General features: G+C 40.4%; 1 protein-coding gene across 1 annotated transcript in view; it reads right to left on the bottom strand.

Annotated features, from left to right (window-relative positions):
• LOC131096935 (uncharacterized) overlaps positions 1-16,352 on the bottom strand; it is an 82,704-nt gene that overhangs the window by 59,474 nt on the left and 6,878 nt on the right. Inside the window, exons 7-13 of the mRNA XM_058045569.1 lie at positions 11,661-11,719; positions 10,397-10,504; positions 9,579-9,625; positions 7,622-7,744; positions 6,818-7,233; positions 5,930-5,991; positions 4,971-4,998 (exon numbers count right to left, since the gene is read on the bottom strand). Of these exons, the coding sequence (XP_057901552.1) occupies positions 4,971-4,998; positions 5,930-5,991; positions 6,818-7,233; positions 7,622-7,744; positions 9,579-9,625; positions 10,397-10,504; positions 11,661-11,719 (843 nt within the window). The remainder of the gene's footprint in view (positions 1-4,970; positions 4,999-5,929; positions 5,992-6,817; positions 7,234-7,621; positions 7,745-9,578; positions 9,626-10,396; positions 10,505-11,660; positions 11,720-16,352) is intronic.

Here is a 16,352-nt window from a genome sequence, read left to right as displayed (position 1 = left end):
GCTTCCTGTTGCCAAGACCACCTCAGGACTCACAAAGTCCTGAGAAATAAGACTTGAGAATATGAAAAAGCAAGACAGACTCTGGTCACTCAGTTTTAGGTATTCTATTCTGTGGGTGGTTTGGTGAATGGAATGCAACAAAATATTGTTTTCCTCGATGTAGGCAGACCTTCCAATTCATCATTAGCTAAAATCAGTCGTCCATGAGCATCAAATATATGACTGCATTTTCAGCCCTGCTTTCTGAACTGCCCTGCACTCACCAGAGGGAAGGAAAAAGGAGAGGGGAATAACCCTGGGAACCGTGAGTGAAAGAAATCTTGGTTACGGTACTACCACATCACTGCCTCGTCATACTACTCTTAAATTGCTACTTCTCTTTCTGCCATACAATCTTCTTCCTCCAGCACTACTGGGCACAAACCTGTCAGATTGCTTCCTAAATGTTCATCCACATGAACAGACTGGACTGCTACAGAAATGGGCGCTTCTTGAGATAAAGGGAACAACTCCTGTCTCACAGAATGGCTGACCCCATCACATCAATTTTAAATTATTAACAAATAGCTTGCATCAGAGCATGAGTTGATTTGTATACAAGTGGAAAATTCTCCTACGCGTGAGTCCTCCAAAATCTAGTTTTAGCATATCCTCAATGTGCTGGCCATCATACTTTCAAATCACAGGATCTTCAGTAATTAGCAGTGGGCCATGGCACAGAATGGAAAACTAAAAGTATTCTCTCCAGGGAATGCAAAAGTGGTCTTCAAGGCCAAAAGGGAAATTCACTAACACCTTTGCACCTCAAAGGGAAAACAGAGAGGAAGAAAGACAACTTCCACCTTCCTCTCTCAAAACTATGACCTTTATTACGGAAAGCTATTTCACAGGAGGTGCATCCAAAACACTATCATTCTCTATCCCTTTCTCCAAATTAATTCAGTCCTCTGTGATAGCATCCTGCTGGATACAAGAAATTGTTAGATTTACTCTGCCATGCTACTTCCTGAGAAAGCAAGAAATGGTAATCCTAATAACTTTCCCTATTAAGGACAGACTTGCTGGCCCAGGTGAGAGCTGCTCCACTTGACTTTTACCTGCTGTAGACAAGCTTTGCACACTTTCAACACAAAAATAGTGTTTAGTACCTGGAAGAATCTCTGCCTTCCCTGACTAGTGTGAAGTATTCTATATGAATACTAAAAATGGAGAACACCTGCCAAAACTAAAACTTTCGTTAAAACACCTAAGGACTGATTTCTTCCCTTAAGTTAGTGAGCCCTATTGGTAAGCTTTTATGTATCAAAAAGCCACCAAAACCCAACCAAGAAAAAAGCGCCCTGAAAACACCCAACCAACTACCAACAGCCAGAACACCACAGTGCACTCAGTTTTTCATGGGAAGAATCTAGAGTCTACATCTTACAGGATGTGGAGACAGCTGGAACTCACAGAGGTTTCTACAAATCCTCACCAGACGCTTCGCAGACCATTCGTAAGAGGAGGAGAAGCTCATAATCATTTTATTGGATGCTGCTATGAAAATACCAGAGTCTGAAGCACTTCACTCATTTATCCCACGAGTGCAAAAGGCAAAGGAACTTACAGAAGCCAAGCTACAGGTGTCTCTGAAGTCTTTTTCCCAGTTTTCATTGAGGAGGCCGAAAAAATGGCCTGCTTTCTAAATTGGCAGAAATTACTTCATCATTCAAATGCTTATTTGAAGCTATCCTCACAAATGACAGTAGGAAACATTTCCCTCAACAGGGAAGAAATGGCCAGCCTTAGAGGCAGCTATGTGGATGAGCAAGCTAACTGAATAGCAGCACAGGGAAACCCCAAGCTAACCATACTCTAGTACAACTTCCCTTTCAGCCATTAACTGCTGGCTACTGCCCTGCCATAGCTGAATCTATGAAAAACACTGCAAGTTTTCATTTGCTCTAGAATCAAACTGTTGAATAATACCAGGTATAAATACTTTTAAAAAGTCAAAGGCAGCTCCCACTAAGTAATGCAATCCAATAATTATTTGGGAATACAAGGTCAAAACCTCACTATCTTCCATTTTCTCAACAAAGTTCAAGAAAGGGTAGACAAGCAGTACATGAAAGAACCCACCTGTATCAGATGTATCTGCACCAGAGTTCTCAGAAGATTCCTTAAAAGCACATGAAAGGAATTTTAATGCCTGGTAGCTTAAACTATATTCATTAGCCCATAGCATTTTCTGCTTTCACTACTTGCTCAGTTCTTGCGGGGTGGTGGGAGTAAAACAAATGCAGGTGTATTCCACAAATTGTGACCAAATCACACCATCTTTATTAACAAGTCTATACACAAACTTACTTTGAGTCCAAAGAAGCTATTCTAGACCACCCAGATTGTACAAATAGTCATTTAAAAAGTTAGACCCACATATTGCCTAACTAAAAAGGCACTTGATGGTGAAGAGCCCAGATCCAACTGCTCTCTCTCCTCCTTCAAAAAAACCCTAATAAAACAGCTGAAAACCAGTACAGATATCGTGGCACAGGACCACCTGCTCATAAATGATTTCTTAGCTTTTGACTCCACAAATACATTTTCCCAAAGAGGCCAACATAGGACAGTTGGGGTTGGAAGGGACCTTAAAAATCATCTAGAACCAACCCCCTCTGTGATGGCCACATTGCTCAAAGGCTCACCCAGCCTGGCCTGCAACACTCCATCAAAACAGATGCAATGCAGCACCCATACCTGGCGTGCCGGTGAGTTCTCATCTTCAGGATCATGGCTCTGCTTCTCTGATATTTTGTAGCATGAATGGGAGAGGAAAATAAAAACTGCATTACTTTCATAATACTCACCCTCTCTTCCTATTTCTGTTTTCAATTTCTTTTATTTTTCCCTCTATTTACATCCTATCACCAGTGGCTCTAGTAATTGGTTTCTTTTTCTCATTCCCTCTGGCCAATCACACTACAATGAAACACAAACCAAAGTACTCCAGCACACTTTTGGTCACTATTGAACAGTGCAGAAAACCTGTTTTGTGTGCTTCATGTTCAAGGCACTTGTGCATATCTTCTAGCATGGTGTGTGCTACTTTTACAGCAGAGTGCAATATCCTTGGTTGGCTCAAGCAGCTTTCAAAATTGTCTCTTCAGCATTTGATTATTGCAAAGGAAGTCTATTACTCTGAACTTCTTTGCATGAAATTGAAGAAATTTCACTTCTAGCCCTAATTTGTCAGACACTTTTCTCAGTGGTCAACCCTACCTGCTATCATCTGAGAGTTAATTAATTCCTTCTTCTGTTAATTAATTAAATGAAGTATACAGCCAATAAAGTGCACAGGACAAGTCCTGTATACAAACTGCCATCTTTCTCCCAAGTCTGGATGCAGACCACTGATAATTATTCAAAGCACAATTTTCCAACCAGTGGCTATAAAACCACTCTCTCATCAAATCCAACAAGCACGTAACTAGAAGGCTCTGGCTTAAGCTTGTAACCTTCTCTGGAAATTAATCTTCATGATTTTTGCAAAACACTACTGTAACACCTCCTTAACAACATATTCTTTTAGAAGCCAGAGTGCCTCTTCCAAACATATCTGGATTGGGAACAGATGGCATTAGAAGAATAAAGTGGTGTCCAGTTGAAATCCCTTACTGAGCAAGGTCTAAGAAGCACCACAAAGCCCATTTTGTTCCCAAAAAACTCTCAAGGAAAAAAAGGCAATTTATGTAGCTGATATATCACCAAAATATCACTTCTCTGGGAGGCTGAAATTTATTCTACCTGCTCTTCCTTCACTGAGAGCTGCCATAGATGAAAAAACAAAAAAGTCCACCACTCAAAGGACTGTCACATTTGAATCAGTAAAGCTTGATGAAGGTGCTGGACATGCCACCCAAATAGGAAAACTTAAACCTAGCAAAATGCAGAATTGTGAGTTGGAAAAAAACAACACGAGGTATATTCTAAGGGGAGGCGTCCATTGATCGGTATTTGCTTAATGTTCAGACTTCCTAGCACAAACCTTTATGTATCCTAATTTAAAACACTTAGGTCTACTTAAGAGTAAGTGAGTAAATCAAATCTGTACATTAGCATTACATCCATAGTCAGACATATCTGTTTTGGGCTTGGGTTTAAGGTCTATGGGCTGCTTTGATTTTTGGGTTTTTTTAAGGCTAACAGCAACCCAAACCAGACAGTTCATATGTTGTCATGTGTCTTTGTGTTTCAATTCAACAAAGCCAGAGCAATGTATGGTTTTCTTAAGCTGGAAAAAATCTGCAATATTCTATTTTTTATGGAATATATAAATATACAACGGAAAATACAAATCTACTCAAGCTTACGTTGTTCATAAGAAAGTTGTTCATCCAACTTTATTATTTAGTCAGAAATTTCTTTCCTAGGATGACTTGAAAAACACATATTACCCATTTTTCTGCCTTTCTAGGGCATCTGAAATGGACTACACTACATTTAAAATTACAAAGATCAAGACTTTCTAGCATTTAAGACAACCATGCAAACTCCTTTCTGTAAGAGCTTCCAGGACATTCAGACCATGAAGTAGATTTGCAAAGATCAGCAAAATATTTATTCAAAGTAACTTCAAATACAGTATCTTTGAAAAAAAATCTAACTTTCTTTCCATGTTTTATCAGAGACTATAGCCACATTTTTGAATGACTTTGCCTCATTAGCCAAATGGAACAAGAAGTAAAGGTCAGGACCATCTGAAACTTTTTGTACCAGACCCTTATTTTACATCTCTACTTTGGGATTTCTTAGGCTGATTCAAAGCCTGTATCTGACCACTGTATGGACAAGGTTTTTGGCAGTGCTGTGGAGGAAGACTGGTGCTAGGCAGTGCTTTGTCCTCTTGTGCTCCAAATAAAAGTTTTTTTCATGAATGACATAAAATATTTAGACATTTTGCAATTGATTTTTTTTAAAAGAAACACTACCTCCTCTCCTTTGCTGTCGTCTAGTACGCTGCAAGAGAAAAAAAGTCAGAATAATCAAAGAATAGCAAAATAATTTTATCCATTGTATTCATTTACTTTGCTATAGCCCACAACTACAAATCCATTCCATTTTCTCAGGTTTCCCTGGCCTAACCAGAAAAGCCACAAGTATCTCGTAAAACTTACCTGATCATTCACTTTTTCCCTTCCTGTTGCCGCTAAAGTCACTGCAAGAACATACCTGCGCCCACAGAAGAGGCTGAGACACAGAATTTCCCTCACAGTCTTTTATGGATTTGGTTGGGAAACCTGGGCGCCAAGGCTTAGTGGACTGTGCATAAGGCATTACCAGGAGTGGAAAGGGAGCCCTAAATACAGCCTCTTCTTGGTCTCCATTAATCCACTCATGCTGCCTCAGACTGAACTGCATTCCTCATCATGCCCTCACTGTGTGGGGCTCAGAACAGCTCCTGTGTTACTGCCAAGGCACGCCATACAGGCCATGGGTTTACCTGACACACTGACCGGTGAGACTGCAAAGATTCTTTAAATATTTGGCATTATTTCACAGGGGAAAAAATACAGAAACCAAAGATGAAACCAGAAACCCCCGCTGAATCAAAGAACAAAGATAAATGGATTCAATGCATTAACTGCACGGAATGCATTCTGAGGAGTTCCAAAAACACACATTCCCAACAGATAGCAATTGAAAGAAAAAATTTCTCCAGGTTTACAAGTGGTGCTAACCACTGATAAATAGTCATCTATTTAGCCAGATGCATCGGAAACACCTAAACTATCCTAAAACTCTATTGTAAAGCAGGTGATGACCTTCTCAATACCTCTGAAAATATTCGATAGCATGGCAAGATTAGAATATAATCCTATCTATCTATCCATCCACAAAGAAATACTGCTGCATTTTGGCTGCATGGTAGGACTGTACTATTAAATACCGTAAATCCTTTCTTGCAGGTTTTAGCATCTTTCCTTGACGTACGGTCCTGTCGTTTAGGTCCTAGAAAAAAACAAAAAGTAAAAATATTACCACTTATCATTATACCATCTATACTGAATATCACTCTAACAAACATTTAGGAACAACATATTACAGAATAACAAAACATTAGCAAATCTGAACTGTCTGCCACCACGTTTGCTGAAATAAAAATTTAAAGGAAAACAAACCAGGAGAATACGGCAATTCAAGCTGAGAAGTCACGCAAGAGAAAAAAGAGCATCACATGCTGAGTCCAGCAAGACTGAGCTAAAATCCCAAGAGCATTACAGCCCCTTATTCAAGCAAGAGGAGAAAAGAGGCAAAAGATTTTAGGTTCTAGATTTTAGTCAATGAATGCAGACTCCATGGTATCTGAGGTTAGTTAAAGCCATAACTAAGGCTCTACGGGACCGAGATCCATACTCCTTCCATTTTGAACAGAGATCACTAACCCAAAAGAACAACCAATCCTTTACCAATGCAAAGCTGTCTATTACAGTACTCTTGAATGCTTCCTTCCTCTCCCATTGGATAATGTGTATGAAATGCAAGCCTGCCAGTCTGTAAAAACCTTTGGTGCACAAGTGGTAGTTCCCCGATCTCTCCAGGAAGTTATAAAAACTGAGACGGCAATTCATGAACGTGGTAGTTCTTATAGGGCTTCATTTTAGGTGAAGAGGAAGAAGGCCACTCATGGAAGTGATTTTCTGGGAAGAGCTGCTGAAAGCTTCTCCTGGGCCTGGCAAAACTAATTGCCGGCTGGCTCTGAGAAGAGGCATGCCGCTAAGCCAGTTAGAGAAGCTGGTAACGCCTCTATGCCAACGTATTTAAGCAGCAGAAACACCGCGAGAAGCTCTCGATCTCTGCGCTCTCCGAGGAGTGGCGCCGCTCCCTTTCCTTTCCTGGTGGAGCCTGCAGGGCCGTGCTGCGGGCCCGTCCGGCACGGCGAGGAACCACGCGGCCGACACCAGTGCCGGGAGCGGCCGCGTGGCCGGGAACGCGCGGCTGGAATTGGCGACCAGGGCGCTGCTGTCTTGGCAGGGCTCGCAAGGAACTCGGTTCCCTTGGCCGCTCCTGGGCAGCCGTGCTGCAGACAGACGGGCCAGGGCGGCGGCGGCTTTTCCTTCGCACCGCCCACGTGACGAGAAGGCGCAAAATGGAGCCGGCGGGGACCTCGCCCTCACAGCGAGCAATTCTATCGCGCAGAGCCCGGACGGGATCCGCCTTTCAACACTGCAGAACTCTGCAAAATCTTCTCGACTGATAGCACGTGAGAACAGACGAACCTACAAACACCAACTCTCTCCCAGATCCAAAAAAAAGGAAGAGTGAAGACATCTGGGGAACACAAGAGTGACACTAAAGCCGGTGCAAAGAAGGGATGGGGACAAGAAGAGCCCCAGGCCTCAGAGCTGAAATTCTTCTACAAGCTGTGGTGAACATTAGAATACTACAAATTATTTCCCTGTAATTAATGAAGTAGCTAGAAGGATGGAGAATGCTCCCGAATCCCATGACAAAGAAGCGCTCAGGCTAGAATGTGGACGTGCTGAGAAGCTGTGATCTGTGAGAGGCCTGAGCAGAGAGAGAGAGAGGTAGAACAACCCTTGCTTTCAGAGACAGAGGAAGAGGACACTTGCTTTTATACTACAACAGCTCATCCTTAAAAATTGCAGCCCATGAACTAATGGCCCAGGGGCACAAGGCAGTTGTGAGAAGACCACTCTGCCCGTTGACACTCGTCAAAGCAGGTTTCAGGTGTGACTGCAACCTGTAAAAATTCAAACCACAATAAAAAGATCACAGAAAATTCCCTCCCATCTCCCATAGAAAGGACCCCATGGCATAGCAAGAGACTCCTCTCCCTAAGTGAACTGAAACAGAAGTTTTACAAGCCACACACTCACCAAAACCCCCATACTTTTCTCTTCCTATGCTCTCAGTGAGAAATAAAAAAAGGCAGGGGATGGTTGGGGGGGGGGTAGGTAAAAGTACTCTAAAGGTTTTAATTCTCATTATCATCTTTTTGATTGTGTAAATAAAATTTCCTTCATACCTTTTAAAGTGTTTTTCTCCAATTCCTTATCTCACCCCACAAGCTTTTTAATTCTTCTCTCCTCCTCCTATGCTCAACCACAGCAGAGCAGAAAGAATGGTTTTCTTTGGTAGATGCACTGGCTTTTAGCCAGCACCAAGCCCTGACGTATCATAATCTTCATTTCAGTGATAATAAAATCTGCCAGAAACATTTAATTTCCCAGAAAAGCCACCAAGATACTAAGTCACAAGTCCCACTCAAACCCATATTTATATAGAATCTATTTTAAAACAATAGCATGCTTCCCCTCAATGAGCTTTCCATAAGCATTATTGCCCTTTAACGCATCAACCATCACAATGAAAAACTGGATAAATATTGTCATGGGCCCACATGGTTTGGATTCATGTTAGCCACATGGGAACATGCAATGACAAGTTAAGTAAACTGTCTACCTACTACGCCCTGGTGCTTGGCAGAGCAGTAATTAATCAGAGCAGTATTCAGAATACTAAGTGGACACAAAAAGACACTATCCATTCAAGCCCACCAATCCCTTTGCTTCCTCTCAGTCTTCTCCATTTTGATACTACCTACAAGTCACCCATACATTATCCATTTGTTTACCCTGAACCTTGCTAATAACCATTGTCTTGTCCAAAACTGGGCATGCAATAAACTAAAAGTGCACAAGGAGTAAACAATTGGTATTATACTGTACATATGAAACAACACACCTTTGTGAAGCTTAGTAAAATACAGTATCCGTGGCACTTAAATATTGTGCAGCTGCCAACACTTGCATGGCTTAGTAAGTCTGCACATACAGTATGCAAACATTGTAGCTTTAAGGAGTTCTTACTGTCAGGTCTATGGTAGGAGGAGGAGGAGGAGGAGGAGAAGGAGCTCATAATCGTTTTATTGGATGCTGCTATGAAAATACCAGAGTCTGAAGCACTTCACTCATTTATCCCACGAGTGCAAAAGGCAAAGGAACTTACAGAAGCCAAGCTACAGGTGCGTCTGAAATATTTTTCTAGCTATCATTGAGCAGGCCGAGAAAAATGGCATGCTTTTTAAATTGGCAGACATTATTTCATCATTCAAATGCTTATTTGCAGCCATCCTCACAAATCAAAGTAGGAAACATTTCCATCGACAGGGAAGAAATTGCCAGCCTTAGAGGCAGCTAAGTAGATGAGCAAGCTAATTGAATACCACAATATATAAACCCAAAGCTAATCATATACTTTACTTCAACTCCTCTTTCAGCCATTAATGCTGGGTACTTCCAAGCTATAGCTTAGACCAAGAAAAACACTGGAAGTTTTCATTTGCTCAAGAATCAAAAATGTTGAATGTTGAATACCAGCAGAAAATATTACAAAAAGCCAGTCAAAATTTTCAGCCAGTAATTAAAGCAACCAAGTAATTCTATGGAAATACAAAGGCAAAACCTCCCCAAAAATGAAACACTTTTCCTAAACAATATTAATGAATCCAAATTTTTTAAAGAAATACATTTGAACAACAGACAAAAGACTTAATTGTACCAAGTAGTTCTTGCCCTGGCAAAGTTGAACGACGACTTTTTGACGAACTTGGAGTTGGTACCTGAAAAACATAAAAAGAAAAAAACAATCTAACATTCTGAGCTTTTTGCATGCTAAACATATCATCAAAACCTTACTTGTGACTTCCTTGCCTCTTGCTGTTCTGGGTCATGTACAGTTATGGCCTTTTAAGGGCTCAGCCAAGTTCAGACAAAATGGAAAACATCTAGTCTAAGGCTTCAGTAGGAAGTTTTAGGAGTTACTAGTTTATTCTTGGAAAGCTATTCATCATTTTTTTCAACCTATACATTGCATGTCATGTACTAATCCCTACCCCAAATATAAGAATTTATCCATGGATATATATCTACACACACACACACACACACACACACACACTTGAGTAATCTACACATCTCTGGCAGCTCCAGCAGAAAAGAGAAGCTGTATCCTGACACTTCACCTCTGACCTTCCTTGCTCCCCAAATCAAAACAAAGCTAATTCTTTTGCTTTGAGCCTCCACAAAGCTCAGATTTACACTTTGAAGAAAACTGACAGCTCAAAGATCAACCTGCACATCAGGGCTCCAAGAATAACATATAAAAGTAAAAAAAAAAACGGAAAATACATTTCAAAAACATTGGCTCTGTTTCTTACATTTCATAGCTCTCAAAACCCCCAGATCCTACAATATCTACACAGACATCAAGCAGAAGAACAATGGGAGAAGCACAGAGAAGTTGTGTCAGAATGCATTTAACTGCTGCCCAGGTCAAGAGCTTTGATTTTATTCTAACTAGCTAATGACTTAGAATAGGAGAAATATCTTACCGTTATCCATTTGGGAATATTTCTCTCATCACCTTGTAATATCACATCCACTGGAACTCTTTTCTTCTTTCTTTCCTTCAGGTTTTGTCCATCATCTACATTCAGATTCTTAGAGGAAAACAAAATTATTAAAACACATAAAACTTATTGGCACAGGCAACTCCAAACTGACTATTCTGATTTACTGCAAACTAGTGTTCTTCAGATCACAATATATGCAACCTGCATAAAGTTATTTTTAATGTACACATTTTAAGCAAAAATCTGCCTCCACACGTGCCCCCCAGCAAAAAAAAAAAAACCCCTATAATTCCATAGAAGGAACAATCTGTGAAGATATATAAAAAGGGATAATAAACAAGAATATTCAGGGAACAGCAAACATTGCCTTAAAGATCCTCTGATAAAAACCAACAAAAATCCCAAACAAATAAAGAAAGGAGAAAGAAAGAAAAATGGCTACAAAACTCTGACAATGACACCTGCAAATCTCTACTTGTATTCCCAACATCCTGTGGGAAGCCATATACAAATTAAGGCCTATTCTGCAACGACCCTCAATGTAGAACCTCAGAGAATTTTGTAATAAAAGGCAATTCATTAGTCAAACTGTCACTTTCTGAAGCAGATTCAATTAGCTGTTGTCAGAGAGTGGACACCAGCACAGTGCTAGACAAGTGAGGAAAGCAAATCCCATTTTTGGCAACGCTATTGAAGCTAGCAAACACCAGGTTTAAAATGGCTTCACAAACACAAAGTGCATGTTGTATTTTTCCTCAACACTGTAAATAGTCTGGCTAGACCTAACCATGGTCTAGTTTGGGAAGCAACAGCAGAAGATTCCAGCCTGCTTTTGTTATGGCAGCCATTACTGCTCATTTACCATTTCCTTCAAACCATGTAACCCACTTACGCTAGACCCCCAGGTGAACAACCATTCTTTTTATAAGCGTTTTCACCTTAAGATCCATCAGGTTTCTCTTTTTCCTTAGCTAGAAAAGCCTTTCTCAGGGCTGCCTGCTGATGCAGTACACTGTAGGCCTTTCTCTGGCCCACTGCTATTAGCAAGACAATAACATCACTTGTCATTGGTCTCTGTGACACTAATTATTGAACCCCTCACTTGCCAAAAATGTGCATTAAAATGCAGACAATATCAAGTCCTCCGCTGACTGCATCAGCTCATCAGGCAGGTGTAAACAACTCAAATAGTTAACAGCTTCCATTGAATGACTACATTCTATTGGACACCCAAAAGTTTTACCTTGAGATGAATTCCTCCAGATTTTCTTCCTACGGAGGCTACATCACCACCTTCTTCACCTGCAATTTGAAGGTAAATATTAAATCAAACATAGCTGAACTCAAAACAGAAATATTTTTAAGCACACACTCAGGGTTAAGAAACTTTGTTTGCCATCAGTTCTTTACGATTTATATTAAATACTTCAGGGAGTGAAACATTTTTAAAGCTCTTTCTTTTGAGGCTCTCCAAGATTCATTAATCATTAATGAACCATCCCCACTACATTCCTAAATATGCCAACAGGATTTTCTCTCACGCTTCCCCTTAGTAGCTTCCTGTTGCCAAGACCACCTCAGGACTCACAAAGTCCTGAGAAATAAGACTTGAGAATATGAAAAAGCAAGACAGACTCTGGTCACTCAGTTTTAGGTATTCTATTCTGTGGGTGGTTTGGTGAATGGAATGCAACAAAATATTGTTTTCCTCGATGTAGGCAGACCTTCCAATTCATCATTAGCTAAAATCAGTCGTCCATGAGCATCAAATATATGACTGCATTTTCAGCCCTGCTTTCTGAACTGCCCTGCACTCACCAGAGGGAAGGAAAAAGGAGAGGGGAATAACCCTGGGAACCGTGAGTGAAAGAAATCTTGGTTACGGTACTACCACATCACTGCCTCGTCATACTACTCTTAAATTGCTACTTCTCTTTCTGCCATACAATCTTCTTCCTCCAGCACTACTGGGCACAAACCTGTCAGATTGCTTCCTAAATGTTCATCCACATGAACAGACTGGACTGCTACAGAAATGGGCGCTTCTTGAGATAAAGGGAACAACTCCTGTCTCACAGAATGGCTGACCCCATCACATCAATTTTAAATTATTAACAAATAGCTTGCATCAGAGCATGAGTTGATTTGTATACAAGTGGAAAATTCTCCTACGCGTGAGTCCTCCAAAATCTAGTTTTAGCATATCCTCAATGTGCTGGCCATCATACTTTCAAATCACAGGATCTTCAGTAATTAGCAGTGGGCCATGGCACAGAATGGAAAACTAAAAGTATTCTCTCCAGGGAATGCAAAAGTGGTCTTCAAGGCCAAAAGGGAAATTCACTAACACCTTTGCACCTCAAAGGGAAAACAGAGAGGAAGAAAGACAACTTCCACCTTCCTCTCTCAAAACTATGACCTTTATTACGGAAAGCTATTTCACAGGAGGTGCATCCAAAACACTATCATTCTCTATCCCTTTCTCCAAATTAATTCAGTCCTCTGTGATAGCATCCTGCTGGATACAAGAAATTGTTAGATTTACTCTGCCATGCTACTTCCTGAGAAAGCAAGAAATGGTAATCCTAATAACTTTCCCTATTAAGGACAGACTTGCTGGCCCAGGTGAGAGCTGCTCCACTTGACTTTTACCTGCTGTAGACAAGCTTTGCACACTTTCAACACAAAAATAGTGTTTAGTACCTGGAAGAATCTCTGCCTTCCCTGACTAGTGTGAAGTATTCTATATGAATACTAAAAATGGAGAACACCTGCCAAAACTAAAACTTTCGTTAAAACACCTAAGGACTGATTTCTTCCCTTAAGTTAGTGAGCCCTATTGGTAAGCTTTTATGTATCAAAAAGCCACCAAAACCCAACCAAGAAAAAAGCGCCCTGAAAACACCCAACCAACTACCAACAGCCAGAACACCACAGTGCACTCAGTTTTTCATGGGAAGAATCTAGAGTCTACATCTTACAGGATGTGGAGACAGCTGGAACTCACAGAGGTTTCTACAAATCCTCACCAGACGCTTCGCAGACCATTCGTAAGAGGAGGAGAAGCTCATAATCATTTTATTGGATGCTGCTATGAAAATACCAGAGTCTGAAGCACTTCACTCATTTATCCCACGAGTGCAAAAGGCAAAGGAACTTACAGAAGCCAAGCTACAGGTGTCTCTGAAGTCTTTTTCCCAGTTTTCATTGAGGAGGCCGAAAAAATGGCCTGCTTTCTAAATTGGCAGAAATTACTTCATCATTCAAATGCTTATTTGAAGCTATCCTCACAAATGACAGTAGGAAACATTTCCCTCAACAGGGAAGAAATGGCCAGCCTTAGAGGCAGCTATGTGGATGAGCAAGCTAACTGAATAGCAGCACAGGGAAACCCCAAGCTAACCATACTCTAGTACAACTTCCCTTTCAGCCATTAACTGCTGGCTACTGCCCTGCCATAGCTGAATCTATGAAAAACACTGCAAGTTTTCATTTGCTCTAGAATCAAACTGTTGAATAATACCAGGTATAAATACTTTTAAAAAGTCAAAGGCAGCTCCCACTAAGTAATGCAATCCAATAATTATTTGGGAATACAAGGTCAAAACCTCACTATCTTCCATTTTCTCAACAAAGTTCAAGAAAGGGTAGACAAGCAGTACATGAAAGAACCCACCTGTATCAGATGTATCTGCACCAGAGTTCTCAGAAGATTCCTTAAAAGCACATGAAAGGAATTTTAATGCCTGGTAGCTTAAACTATATTCATTAGCCCATAGCATTTTCTGCTTTCACTACTTGCTCAGTTCTTGCGGGGTGGTGGGAGTAAAACAAATGCAGGTGTATTCCACAAATTGTGACCAAATCACACCATCTTTATTAACAAGTCTATACACAAACTTACTTTGAGTCCAAAGAAGCTATTCTAGACCACCCAGATTGTACAAATAGTCATTTAAAAAGTTAGACCCACATATTGCCTAACTAAAAAGGCACTTGATGGTGAAGAGCCCAGATCCAACTGCTCTCTCTCCTCCTTCAAAAAAACCCTAATAAAACAGCTGAAAACCAGTACAGATATCGTGGCACAGGACCACCTGCTCATAAATGATTTCTTAGCTTTTGACTCCACAAATACATTTTCCCAAAGAGGCCAACATAGGACAGTTGGGGTTGGAAGGGACCTTAAAAATCATCTAGAACCAACCCCCTCTGTGATGGCCACATTGCTCAAAGGCTCACCCAGCCTGGCCTGCAACACTCCATCAAAACAGATGCAATGCAGCACCCATACCTGGCGTGCCGGTGAGTTCTCATCTTCAGGATCATGGCTCTGCTTCTCTGATATTTTGTAGCATGAATGGGAGAGGAAAATAAAAACTGCATTACTTTCATAATACTCACCCTCTCTTCCTATTTCTGTTTTCAATTTCTTTTATTTTTCCCTCTATTTACATCCTATCACCAGTGGCTCTAGTAATTGGTTTCTTTTTCTCATTCCCTCTGGCCAATCACACTACAATGAAACACAAACCAAAGTACTCCAGCACACTTTTGGTCACTATTGAACAGTGCAGAAAACCTGTTTTGTGTGCTTCATGTTCAAGGCACTTGTGCATATCTTCTAGCATGGTGTGTGCTACTTTTACAGCAGAGTGCAATATCCTTGGTTGGCTCAAGCAGCTTTCAAAATTGTCTCTTCAGCATTTGATTATTGCAAAGGAAGTCTATTACTCTGAACTTCTTTGCATGAAATTGAAGAAATTTCACTTCTAGCCCTAATTTGTCAGACACTTTTCTCAGTGGTCAACCCTACCTGCTATCATCTGAGAGTTAATTAATTCCTTCTTCTGTTAATTAATTAAATGAAGTATACAGCCAATAAAGTGCACAGGACAAGTCCTGTATACAAACTGCCATCTTTCTCCCAAGTCTGGATGCAGACCACTGATAATTATTCAAAGCACAATTTTCCAACCAGTGGCTATAAAACCACTCTCTCATCAAATCCAACAAGCACGTAACTAGAAGGCTCTGGCTTAAGCTTGTAACCTTCTCTGGAAATTAATCTTCATGATTTTTGCAAAACACTACTGTAACACCTCCTTAACAACATATTCTTTTAGAAGCCAGAGTGCCTCTTCCAAACATATCTGGATTGGGAACAGATGGCATTAGAAGAATAAAGTGGTGTCCAGTTGAAATCCCTTACTGAGCAAGGTCTAAGAAGCACCACAAAGCCCATTTTGTTCCCAAAAAACTCTCAAGGAAAAAAAGGCAATTTATGTAGCTGATATATCACCAAAATATCACTTCTCTGGGAGGCTGAAATTTATTCTACCTGCTCTTCCTTCACTGAGAGCTGCCATAGATGAAAAAACAAAAAAGTCCACCACTCAAAGGACTGTCACATTTGAATCAGTAAAGCTTGATGAAGGTGCTGGACATGCCACCCAAATAGGAAAACTTAAACCTAGCAAAATGCAGAATTGTGAGTTGGAAAAAAACAACACGAGGTATATTCTAAGGGGAGGCGTCCATTGATCGGTATTTGCTTAATGTTCAGACTTCCTAGCACAAACCTTTATGTATCCTAATTTAAAACACTTAGGTCTACTTAAGAGTAAGTGAGTAAATCAAATCTGTACATTAGCATTACATCCATAGTCAGACATATCTGTTTTGGGCTTGGGTTTAAGGTCTATGGGCTGCTTTGATTTTTGGGTTTTTTTAAGGCTAACAGCAACCCAAACCAGACAGTTCATATGTTGTCATGTGTCTTTGTGTTTCAATTCAACAAAGCCAGAGCAATGTATGGTTTTCTTAAGCTGGAAAAAATCTGCAATATTCTATTTTTTATGGAATATATAAATATACAACGGAAAATACAAATTTACTCAAGCTTACGTTGTTCATAAGAAAGTTGTTCATCCAA

This window comes from Melospiza georgiana, chromosome 2 (assembly GCF_028018845.1).
Source record: "Melospiza georgiana isolate bMelGeo1 chromosome 2, bMelGeo1.pri, whole genome shotgun sequence".
Classification (NCBI taxonomy): Eukaryota; Metazoa; Chordata; class Aves; order Passeriformes; family Passerellidae; genus Melospiza; species Melospiza georgiana.
The sequence above is the reverse complement of the archived record's forward strand: the minus strand, read 5'-3'. Positions and strand labels throughout refer to the sequence as shown.